This window comes from Talpa occidentalis, unplaced genomic scaffold (genome assembly GCF_014898055.3).
Source record: "Talpa occidentalis isolate TD23 unplaced genomic scaffold, MPIMG_talOcc4v2.1 talOcc4.7, whole genome shotgun sequence".
In the NCBI taxonomy this organism is placed as follows: domain Eukaryota; kingdom Metazoa; phylum Chordata; class Mammalia; order Eulipotyphla; family Talpidae; genus Talpa; species Talpa occidentalis.
Window position 1 is genome coordinate 76,149,065 of NW_023605083.1, and position 12,670 is coordinate 76,161,734.

At 41.9% G+C, this 12,670-nt stretch overlaps 1 protein-coding gene across 1 annotated transcript in view; it reads right to left on the bottom strand.

The window, feature by feature from the left end:
- Window positions 1–1,740: 1,740 nt before the first annotated feature.
- The window catches only part of HSD17B3 (hydroxysteroid 17-beta dehydrogenase 3), a 45,593-nt gene continuing 34,663 nt past the window's right edge, over window positions 1,741–12,670 (bottom strand). Inside the window, exons 7-11 of the mRNA XM_037493912.2 lie at window positions 10,272–10,306; window positions 9,107–9,188; window positions 8,423–8,488; window positions 6,215–6,364; window positions 1,741–2,454 (exon numbers count right to left, since the gene is read on the bottom strand). Of these exons, the coding sequence (XP_037349809.1) occupies window positions 2,275–2,454; window positions 6,215–6,364; window positions 8,423–8,488; window positions 9,107–9,188; window positions 10,272–10,306 (513 nt within the window). The 3' untranslated portion in view covers window positions 1,741–2,274. The remainder of the gene's footprint in view (window positions 2,455–6,214; window positions 6,365–8,422; window positions 8,489–9,106; window positions 9,189–10,271; window positions 10,307–12,670) is intronic.

Consider the following 12,670-nt stretch of genomic DNA (forward strand, 5'->3'; position numbering starts at 1 on the left):
TAATTTAAAAACCCTTAAGAAGGCTGACAATCATCCAAAGTCAACCAGGATTAATACACTTGAAAAATGCCTAAATCACACAACTAAAATTGTCTTTAAAATCTGCCTCCAAAGGGCTGAGTCACATTCCTTTTCTCATCTAAATTATGAACATTCTTACCAAAGGCAGATTTACCAGGGTTTGATGTGAACGTTTGTAGAAACAAAATGTCTAGAGTTTTATGAGTTGTTTCCTCACTACCTGAAATGACAAGTAATTCACGATATTTGACACATGCTAAGACAAACACTTAGATTAGTTAGTGTAACTCCAACTTCACAAAAGCAAAGTAAATAATCCAACAAAAAAATGGGCAGAAGAACTTAAAAGACACTTCTCCCCCAAGAGGAAACACAAAAAGACATATGAAAAAATGTTCAACATCGTTCATAATCAGGGAAATGCAAATAAAAAACACAACACAACAAAACAAAAATAAACAGGCAACTATAAATTAGAAACATTCTGCAGGGGAGAGGGAGGGAGAGGAATCAAAAGGAGGACAGGAAGAGCACAAGGGACTATGGTGATGGTGCATGAGTGAACTGTGGTGTAAATTCTATGGGGACTACACCCTGAGAAAAGAAAGTAAACACTGTAAAAAAAAAAAAAAACAAAAAGAACAATGATGTAAAATACAAATAATTAAATAAATTATTTTTAAAAAATATTAGTGTAACTCACTGTATTTTCCAAAGATAGTCGCAACACCTCCAATGACATGTGATACTTCTCTCATTGAGAGGTAAGGTTTGGGTTCCCTTGCATTGAACAGGAGGACTTGAGAGTGATACCATGTGACTTCATACTAGACAGTATGATTTCCTCCTATTGCACTTGGGGTGTACATTCTTGGAACCCTGCTACCATGCTGTGAGGAAGACCAAGCAGCACTTAGAGAGGCCTTGTATAGGAGCCCCCAGCAACAATCCCCATCAACTACACAAACTTTCAGACAATTACAGCTCTAAAGACTGAATAATTTCTAGCCTTTGAGTCTTCCCAGTTGAGTCTCCAAATATCATGAAGCAAAAAATAATATATATATATACCACATCCCCTTTCCACAGCCTCGGCCCACAGCACCTGCAAGCTTAAGAAATTGTCATTTTGTGTCACCAATTTGGGACAATAATAACTGCAACTGCTAGCAAGTATGATTGTTTCACATTTAAGTATATTAGGATTTAATACATGTAAAATACATCCTACCTTGCTGAAATCTTGAATTCCATAATGAAACAGTCTCTTGGCTAAAAGTTTTACCCCTTTTGCCACAGAGAGAAGTGAAGGGAAGTGTAGGTAGAAATCCAGTGTCCCCATTCAGGGTATATTGGTTGTTAATGGCATGACTTTGGGTAAATCACTTACTATGTAAGGTTTATGCTGCATCCCTTCTTCCTCCCCTCCCCAGGTCCTCTCTCTCCCCTTCTGCCTCTCATCCACCCCCAACTTGAGGTCCCAGGAGAGTGACCTTATGAACTGCATCAATGAGCTGTCAGTTGAGTGTGCCCAATGAGGGACACCACGAACTGTGAAAAGCCTCATCTTTACAATTATCAATGACTCCATTAGAGAAATGGTTTTTCAACCTTTTAAAGGAATATATCCTTTCCTTTAAAAAAATGTTGAAGTAGCACTGCATTCTCACATTATGTAAGTTTCAAGTCTGCATCATTATAAATCAACAGCCATACATACTTCACTAGGTTCATGAAGTTTTATATTTTTATTTTTATAAGCACAATCTTACATAAAACCCCAGCTATAAACAATATAGCTAAAGATGACACTGTTTGACTGAAAAAGGGGATACCCAGAAGCTTGCCTGATGTAACTGTTTCCCTCACATCTTCCCCTAGTTTGCTGGGTCTCTGAAGAACCCAGTTAGAGAACCAGGCAGATGCTCTGGGCGACAGTAGTCTTGATAACTTTAGTAACAGCTTTCACTGCTTTCACACACTACTTCACATAGTAAGGTCCCAAAGTACCTTACTAGGTCTTGCTCTCCACAGTCAATGAATCGGAGGCTTTCTTCTCATATATATAATAAGCCTATTCCAGAAATTCTTCCAGTTGTACCCACAGACCCCCTCTTCTTCTCACACACAAAGCCCTAAAACCCCATCACGCAACAGCTTTCCCAAAGATTTTTACACTCGAGTGAAATGGCCAAAAAGTTGGATTCTAGGTGCGGTATCTTCAACTCCGGGGGATGACAGATGCTGGTCTGTTCATTGGTCTTTTTCAAGCAACAAAACTGGAGAAGAAAGCAGAGTGGGTGGCGCGCCCGCCTGCCCCGCCCCGCGGACATTGGTGTTGTTCTTGAGGTATTCGCAGTAGCGTGTCAGAAGGAACTTCTGCATGGCGCTGCTGTAGAACGCCCACGATGGGATCAGTCTGATAAAGTTTGCCTTTAAGAGAAAAAATGTGAGTGTCCAGGAGAGAACAGAGAACTGAAATCTAAAATATCTTGGTTTATGGGTACATCATCTTTAAAAATATTTTTTCTGGCCATTGAAATTAAATGCCCCAATTTTGTAAGTAGTTGCTGAAATTTAAAGGTTTTGAGACATTTTCTCAGCAAGCAAAATTTTCTTGTTTTCTCAGACACCAAAGCAACCACTCTAGGGCCATTCCTGAGGAAATTCTAAATTAAGAGAATGCTGTTCATGGTAACAGCCCACTCCCTTCTTCTCTTTGTGAACATTTTCTCTTCTGGGTGCAAGATCTTCCCATGTCTTCTGGTTCTTCCTACCAGTATTCTATTAGAATGAGATTCCATGAAAGAGTCAGAAAGGTTTTCTTTTCCATCACCTGGCATGATGTCTGAGGTGCTAAGCAGATACATGAATTTATGAATGAGCTAATGAACCAAAGTCAGTCACAGTAAAATATAAATGATGAACACAGAGTGTTGCTTTTAAAAGGAGGGAAACCTCAAGCTGAGACACAAATGCTTAATTACAAGCATTCTGGGCAGTAGACACAAACCTTGGAAGGTTTTGTAGGGGAGAAAAATTTGCCATCCCAAAATTTCTCTTTGGTATAAGGATAATATTTCAAAGATTATATTTTAAAGATTTATTTTTATTTATTTATGCATATAAGAACAGGGGTGTAGGCCAGAGGCACTGGGGGTAAGAGGGTGAGAGGTTTCACCAGAAACAGAGTAGGGAGCAGAACAGGCAGATCTACTGAAATACTCTGCTGTGGGGAGCAGCAAGTGAGACAGGAGAGGTTTGCTGTGCCTTGTGGGTCAGCTTCCTTGCCAGGAATCAAACTTGTGATGCAGCAGCTGGTGATAATTTGATGGTAATAAGCCTTTAACCCCTGCACCACCAGGGAGACCCTCTTTTGCCTATTTTATAGAAAGATTATCAATTGTCTTACTAGGTGTTAAACACATGAATCAAAGTCATGAAACAACAGATTAAGAAAGTTTCTCTGCCTTAACTGCCTAAAACGAATTTAGATCAAGTACATGTAGCAGGAAAGGAACAGAGATAACTACAAAGAATATGAACTAGGTTATGGTTAACAGAGGGGAACTTAGCAAGTCCTATTTGATCAGATTACTTTCTGTGTCCTTTTGTCTCCGCATTTGATGGCAAACATTTGTTCATTCTTTCATGCTTCCCATCTTCTTTTAAATTATTTTCCATCCCTTTGAAGTTCCAGATCCCCACCCCTGCTCCCTAGCGAAGAACAATATATAATCCCTAAACACTTGCTTTTCAGAACCTCATTTCTTTGTGGAGTTTCCATACATATGTAATTAAATTTGTTTTTCTCCTGCTAATCTGTCTTGTGTTAACTTAGTTATTAGACCAGCTTAAGAACCTGAAAGAATAGAAGGAAAATTTTTCCTCTCTTCTACCTTCTTGATCTCAGATCTCACCTGTATCCCTATGTCCCAGAAGTCATCATTTTTTTTGACAGTGTGATCCTGCTCCCATCATTACTCAACCCCACTACTTCCCACAAAACCACAGAATTTCGGCCAGAGGAAAATGTGGGCTTTTCGAGGACTTGCTGAGATATACCAAAGCAAAGGACTAAAAACAGCTTCTCGGAATCAGAGTAAAACTCATGCATCAGCCAACTCCAAATAAATTAAAATTTATTAAAAGGTCCCCTTTGTTTCTACCAGTCTTCAACCTAGAAAGCTGAAAAGAGTGTTAGCTGAAACCAGGAAAGGCTTAGTGTCAGACAAAAGTAAACATAAACTCTAGCTTCACCTTTACCAGCCGGGTAGTCCTCAACCTTCTGATTTAGCACTGAGCTTTGGTTTCCTCAATCATAAAACAGAAGGCAAACAACCTTTCCCTCAAGATGATGATATAAAACACCTATATACCACAGGGGACTGTATCTGAGAGGCTCTATTCCCACCTCCATCCTCACGCTCAGACTCCTTAGAGGTGGAGAGCCTCAGGTTTGTGCCTCACCTCTGAAATAAAAGGATGGTTTGTTCACCAGTTGATTCTACTTGTTTGCCCACAACTTTAGTTCCAATGCTTTTGGAAAGCCCCTATGTCTTGGTCTCCCCTTCTTACAGCTCCTGGGTATAATTTCCAGGGGAGCAGCAAGGCAGTCGAGGGTGAGAACTGCCAACATCAGAGTTATCTAAATTCCAGCAAATTCCAATTTGATGTTAATGGTTTTAATAATTTATAGATTTTTTGTTTTCTCTTTTGCTTCACCAGATATAAGAACTCTTTTTATTACTCTGTCCTTGACATGTTTGCCAGAAAAGTTTAGAATTTGTTACAGAAGAAATCAAGAGAAAAGTGAAAAAAAAATCAACTTTTGATATCTAGAAGACCATAGGCTTGCAAGGCAGGCAATTGCCACAACAAAACCTTTCCTAAATGCTGGTGGATTCCACTGAAAAAGTCAACATCCTGGAGGACTAAGACCACAGATTCTCTTGGAGAGAAGAGGGATGGGGAGAGGATGGAAGATAAGAGGAGGAGATGGGAAGGGAAGGGAGGGGAGGAGAGGAGAAGCCTATGTTCTTTGTTTTCAGCATTAGCATGCAATACTAATTGCATATCAACTCCACCTTTGTCATGTTTGTGTGTCTAAAGGCTGTCCAGAAATGAGAAGAACTCCTCATGCCAAATAACATGGAAACTTACTTCCATAGTTGATGGAGCCTCTGGTATGCTGAAGTAGGCTTGCAGTTGTTCACAAGAGCCACTGTGTACATTCCTCCTAAAGTAACGGGCACACAACACTGGTAGTCTAGGGAATGTATACACTACAGAAGTCAGCAAACTCTTTAAGGTAAGGTGGTTTCCTTTGTTTTTTTTTTAAGATTTATTTATTTTATACAAGAACTGGGGTACAGGCCAGAGTTGTGGGAGGGTGAGAAGATTCACCAGAGACAGAGCAGGGAGCAGAACAGGCAGATAGACAGAAAACACTGCTGAGGGGAGCACCAGGCAACACAGGAGAGGCCTGCCGCACCATGTGGGTATCTCCCTGGCCGGCCAGAGAGAGGCTGCGGAGAGCTTCACAGCGCTGCACTCAACCCACTGTGCCGCTGGGGAGGCCCAGGGTTTTTTTTTTCTTTTTCTGGATAGAAGATCATTGGGCATTTACTAGTACCAGAAGCCATGGAGAATAACAGCCCCCAGCAGAGGAAAGCCCCTATGTCTTGGTCTCCCCTTCTTACAGCTCCTGGGTATAATTTCTAGGGGAGAGGCAAGGCAGTCAGGGGTGAGAACTGCCAACATCAGAGTTATCTATAAGCTGAGTGCAGGTCTCCAGTGGCTCATCCCTTGCCTATCCAGATGCCTTTTCACTATATTTGGCTATATTCCTCCTCACCAGCCTACGCTGTTTCCACTGTCTTTGTCATGAATGAGTATAGGTGACTTTCTAGGGCTCCTAGGTATAATTTCTAGGGGAGAGGTAAGGCAGTCAAGGGTAAGAACTGCCAACATCAGAGTGATCTATGAGCTGAGCACCCAGGTCTCCAGTGGCTCCTTCCTTGCTTCTCCAGATTCCTTTTCACAATATTTGGCTATATTCCTCCTCACCAGCCTACACTATTACCACTGTTTTTGTCATGAAGGCGTATAGGTGGCTGTCCCAATAACGAAGAGGTAGCTGAGGTCACCTACACATCTGTCTTCCTTGCTTTGAGAAGAAGTTATCAATTACCAAAATTTCATAGACAAGGCAGCCACAGGCTTCATCTCCAAATCCGACATAATTCAGTGATTCTTTAACAAATTCATCAGCGGTCTTGATTATCATGCTGGTTTTTAGGTAGTTTGTCATGGAGGTGGAAATAGCATACGGGGTCAACACCTAGAATGGGAAATAAAAACCATAAAGCAGGAGCCACGCATGTAGCCCTGGGAAATTAACACCCATTTACCACCCCCTCATCTTCCAACATTGTCCTTCCTGTAAAAGGTTTCAAGATCCTGAATGATAATGGAAGAGTGAAGGGTATAGAACTCAGGCACAGCTGACTGTGGCTGGCTTTTGGTTTAAACTTGCTACTGATACTTTGGCCATACAATGTTACAGTTCCATGGTAGTCACACAGTCACACCATTTGAACCTGTCTAGTTCAAATGCACACAAGTGAAGGGAGAGGGGGCATGAGTCGTATTTTAGATTGTGGTTGCCAGAGTCTGGAAACAAAGTCAAAATAAAAACAGTGGTAGCATAATGTCTGAAGTATCGAATGTGATATACTTACACTAAAAGAATTAGTCATTATCTGGAATTCAAATTGAATTGAATGTTCTGTATATTATCTGGCAACCCTAGCTCAGAAGTTTATTTCTAACACATATAACCAAAGTTGGAGCAATTTAAAGGACTTTGGATTCCCATTTTTATAATTCATTGAGGAGCCAGGCATGGCACATACCTCATATCTTTCCTGTTGTACAAAACTAACACACCACACACTATGCCCTGAAAATCCAACACTGTGTTCCCACCTGTGGTCTCACCAGTGGTGACCCTATATGAGATTCATAATAGGATTTATTACTTTATTCCCAACACAGAGACCTTGGCAACTTTTGAAAGAATAAAAAGACCCATGCTCTTTTTCTTGGCTCCAGTTTTCTTCACATCACACATGAGAGCATGTTGTTTCATAATTGAATCCAATTATAAGTCTATCAATTCAGTTGAACTGGTTCTCATGGAAATTAATGTTGCCATAAATTTCTATAAAGCTTTCTTCCAATGGTGTCAAAGTGTTTCTCTTGGAGAAATATAAAGATCATACACACCCAGTTTCCAGATAGAGAAATAATAGTGTTAACTTTCAATTCTATAATGAGTTTTGGTGAACAAAACACATTTATGTGCAAAATGAGAAGTCAATAAACTTTGAGTTCTTATTTGAGTTAAATTTGAGTACTTATTTGATCTTCAAAATAGATCTATACAGAAGTTCAGACAGGTATTATAAGCCCCTTTTTACAGATGAGGAAACTGAGAATGACACGTTTAAGAAGGCTGCACAGGATCGTTCAAATGAGAAATAGCAGAGTTGGAATTTGAAAGTGAAACCCAAGTCCACAGTGCTTGTTACCTCATCCATGTAACAAATATTGAGTACCAACTATATGTGTGTTTGGAGAAGCCAGTTCTTTTGTTTTGTTTTGTTTTTTTTTTTTTTCAAAAAGTCAGTCTTTTACTTTCTCATATTTGTTTGGAGAGCAGTTCCAAACATCAGGGAAATGACTGCCTTCCCTTCCCACTCCCCCACCTTCTCCCACCCATGCTGCCCCTTGGCAGTTATAGCATCCAATCCACAATTATCTAGAAGGAGATGATGCTAAAACTGTCACAGGGCTAAGAGGCGGTGGCTGTGCTAATTATTAGTGATGTTCACCAATTATTCTAGTTCTTCTTTCCCCCAGACACATGATAGAATTGCACTTCCTGGGGCCTCCCCTGGTGGCGCAGCAGTTGAGCGCTGGACTGCGAAGCTGCCCACAGCCTCTACAGTGCCAGTTCGATCCCTGGCCACCGGCGAGGGTCCCACATGGCGCACAGACCTCTCCTGTGGCCCGCTGCTCCCCTCAGCAGTGTACTTTGGTCCTTCTGCCTGTTCTGCTCCCCCCTCTGGCTCTAGTGAATTCTCTCGCCCTCCTGCGCTTCTGACTGTACCCAGTGCTTGAATGAATAAATAAATAAATCTTAAAAAAAAAAAAAAAGAATTGCACTTCCTTGATCTATCCTAGTGAGACCATGTAACCAGATATGAGCAGGAGGTTGCCATTTTGATGATCACACATGGTACCATCCAGATCACATCCCTGCAGGAGGCCATAGACCTCGCTCCATGAGTGTTCAGAGTAGCTATTCCCAAGGACTCAGAACTATTGACCGTACCTGGATAATGATTCCTTTTGCTTTATATTCCACCTGCAGGGCTTTGGAAAATGTGTGCATGAAAGCCTGGAGGAAGAAAGAAAAACATCTAAGGACCCAGAGCCTCTTTCTCCATCAGAGCCAATTTATTTTGAAGGGCACCACAGGAACCTACTGTTTTATCATAAAAGGCAGCACTCATTTTCATGGGAGTTAGGACTTCATTTCTTGGTCTAGGTGAAACTCATTTAAGCATCGGGAATATACATTTTGGGGCAACCATTGCATGTAGATCAACATGCCCAGGGAAGTGCATCTAGCCTGGAGCACCTCCTCCAAGGGTTTGCTTTTATGACAAGGATCTGGAGACACTGGGCTAAGCCTCCAAAATAGGAAGGGAACTGCATCTTCCTTTCAAGCAGGAAGTGAACAGTGTTCCCAACCAAGGAATTAAATGAGGACTGGATTCCTCTGGGGGCTGCACTTATCCAGCTGTGCTGCTGCAAGCTTCATCAATCCAGAGTCAACATCTTTTCTAATGTTCACCCAGTCACCCTGCAGGCTAACTCCGCCTGTATATAGAAGAGCATCTCCAGGCAAATCTGTCCGTCAACTTGCCAGATGACACAAAGGAAAATGTCAGTATGGGGAGGGGAAATGGCAAGAGGAAAACGAAGGAAACTTGGATAACCTGCTCCCACTCACCTTGGAAGCAGAATACAAGGAGTACAGAGGCCAGGGGAAGAGGGCTGTCCCAGAAGAAATATTCAAGATGAGCCCTTTCTGCCTAAAAGGCAAAGAAGCAAAAGTTTAATTGTGTTGCTGCCTGATCACAACTTGAGAAGGAAGAAAACAAAGGGGTCTTGTGAGTCCAGGGGAAACTCCATCCCCTCCAGGCTTCCAGAGCACTCAATGCTCTGCCTCCAAGAATTAGGAGTGGAATGTCCCCTCCTTCATGGAACAGGCCATCGTAAGCACAGCAACATCACTGTCCAGTCAGTTGGTGTCAGGGTGTGGAACTCTGCTACAACAAAGACTCCCCACCAAAATATTGAGTACCAGTTCAATTTAGAAAGACTCAGGAGAAAGGATGCTTCTCTCTTGAAGGGTACCACATGAGTTCAAGGTCCCTGCTGATTGGTAGAGTGACCCACAACAGGACAGGTATCATATGTATAATGCTGTCTTGGGTATTTGACATTCCATCATCCATTCATACAGGCACCACCACACAAGTCTCTAGGTCCTTACTTATCCTTTTGAAATTCAATATCCTTAATCCTTCTCAATTAGAAGGGTTCAATATGGAAAAACACAAGACACTGTACATTACAATGCAAGGCTAATCCCCTTCCTTCTCTAAGGAAGATAAAACTATCAACCATTTGCTTTTATGAATACCACCTGAGAAAGACCAGCTCCCCAGTGGGTGTTGTAACAGGGTAATAAAAACATGGAATAAATGGAGAGATTGACGGGGTGTCAAGTTTTACCACTAAATTGGAATATTCATTTTGACAGGAGCTGAATTTCATAATAACAAAGAGATGATCTTGGTCTTAAGCCAACTGGCAAAGTCTCTGTTATGTTCAACATGAGTTAAGTTTTTTATTTTTTAAATACACTGTGTGCTGAAACTGCTGTTCTCCAATATAGCTTGCATTTGACCTTCAAGTAGACTTACCTGTTTGCTAAGTTAGTCTGTCCCAAAGTTATGCGCCCCCCCCCCACCGTAAGTTACATGTCCTTTCATCATAGTTAACATTCTCAAAAGTAGCAGCAGCATGAACTCTATCCTACCAGTCCCATGTCAGCTGACTACCAGACCAGGGAGACCATGCTACTCCACCCTCTCAAAAAAACACCTTACCTTGACTCCATGCTTTTCAGAATTAGCTGTGTCATCTATAAGAGAAGGCCAAAGTTAAACCAAAATTAAAAGAACTAAGTAAAAATGGGGAGGAAGACTTGGGATGTGGGTGCTAGAGGAAGAGCCTAATCTTCTAGGCTCTTTGACAATCTGCTGACACCCATTGGAGGTAACTCTGGCAACATGAGTCTGGTTGAAACCCACTGGTTTCAGAGGCTTTTGGTTTCTTCCCCATAAAGCTAAAGTCTCTCTGGAAAATGAAAGCATTGAAAAATTAGAGATTGGCTTATGGTCATGGGGTCAGCCCTGGGGCACCCCATGTATACTTTGTTCTGGGTTACAGCAAAGAATAGGGTGATCACAATAAACCTCACCCATGACTTCCAATTGAGGGACCATCAGCAAACCTAACAAGTGTCCATAAACATTTCACATACAAGGTATGAGATGGAGAAGAATATCTTTTTAATTCAACACAAGCCACAGGAGCAGACTGCAGTGGACTGAGAAATAGCTCTGTAGACAGAACATATCTGTCCACTGGAATAACAATAGCACTGAGAACTCTGCTACTCCAAAATATCTTCCCTGTCAGTCCTGGAGTGGAAATATTCTATTGAAAGACATTTTAAACCATAGTTACAAGGCATTTATTTTAAGGATTAAGGAAGAGGAAAACTCCCATGGACTGAAATTTTCTCAACAGTACAATTGAGTCCTATCTTGGGAGGAGGTTTGAGATAAAGAGGATCCAAACAGGAGGGAGGGACAGAGAAATTTTTAAAAAACTGGGAATGGGGGCCTCCCTGGTGGTGCAAAGGGTTAAGACGCAACCTACGAAGCTGTCCACAGCCACTGCAGCACGAGTTCAATCCCTGGACAGGGAGCTACCCACATGGCGCAGCAGACCTCCCCTGTCTCACCCGCTGCTCCCCTCAGCAGTGTATTTCAGTCAGTCTGCCTGTTCTGTTCCTCACTCTGTCTCTGGTGGATCCTCTTACCCACCACACCTCTGGCCTGTACCCCAGTTCTTGTATGCATAAATAAATAAATCTTTAAAAAAAAACTGGGGATAGAGGACAAATTTTGCCTATTTATGTTGTCTGAGTCACTGCTATAAACTCTCAATCAACCCTTTCCCTCCCACTCCTCCTGTTTCATAAACCAGTCTCCTAATGTATGCTCAGAGACTTCCCATAATGTTTCCACTGCTCTGGAGCAGGAGTGAGGTGGCAAGGGGCTCTCCAGAGTCCACAGAACTGCTTCCTGAGACACTGAGTTTTGAGGGAGGCGAGAGAAGGCTGAGGACTCGATCATATCATCACCCTTTCTCTGATTCTCCCAATTTCATTGGAGAAGATTCGGGTACTACCAGCCCAGTAAGGGGTTAAACATTGTGAAGTTTAATCAATATAATAACATTAAAATATATGAAAGGGGCCTCCCCGGTGGCGCAGCGGTTGAGCGCTGGGTTGCGAAGCTGCCCGCGGCCTCTGCGGCGCCAGTTCGATCCCCGGCCGCTCCCCGGCCTCCGGGAGAGGGTCCCACATGGCGCGCAGACCTCTCCTGCCGCCCGCTGCTCCCCTCAGCAGTGTACTTCGGTCCTTCTGCCTGCTCTGCTCCCCGCTCTGGCTCTGGTGAATTCTCTCACCCTCCCGCACTTCTGACTGTACCCAGTGCATGTGTAAACAAAACAAACGAATAAAAAACATTCCTCTATTAAAAAAAAAAAGATAAAAAAAAAATAAATAAAAAAAAAAAATAAAATTTATGAAAGGTCAGTGGAGATTTAGGACCCAAAGGAAAAGGTATTTAAAGCACTCAGATGTTTTGGTACCACAAGTCACAGTTTTGTGCCAAAACTTCTCAATCACATTTGTGGATTGCTTATTTTTCAGAATTGTACTCACTGTTTGACTTATGTCTACTATGAAAGCTCTATAAAATGCAAAGACATGGCAATTTTTATATGAGTCTTTGTACTACAAGTATAAACTTAGTTCCCACCAAAGCAATAAAATAAAATGTGTCACCTAAAAAAAACCAAAAAAGGTATTATTGGAGCACTGTTGGACAACACCAACATTGGACATTCCTCAAAGTCTCCCAAGTGAATCACTAGGCTTATTGGGCAAATGATCCTAATTAGAGAGATAACATTGGACTCCAATGGTTCCTGTCTCCAAGTTCCTGGTATTTAGTCTCACATTCCACCTTCACTTTGCCCTCAAATTCATTCTCCCATCTCTGTCTTTGATAGAGAACTCTACCATTTCCAGATGGCTCCTTTTGGAACAATTAAGCAATGCTGGTCATGTTTCCAACCAGCAAGGCTAACAGGAGTGTGGCATACTTAGAAGCTAACCTATAATTTGTTTTCTTTGTTATTTAGCAATGTC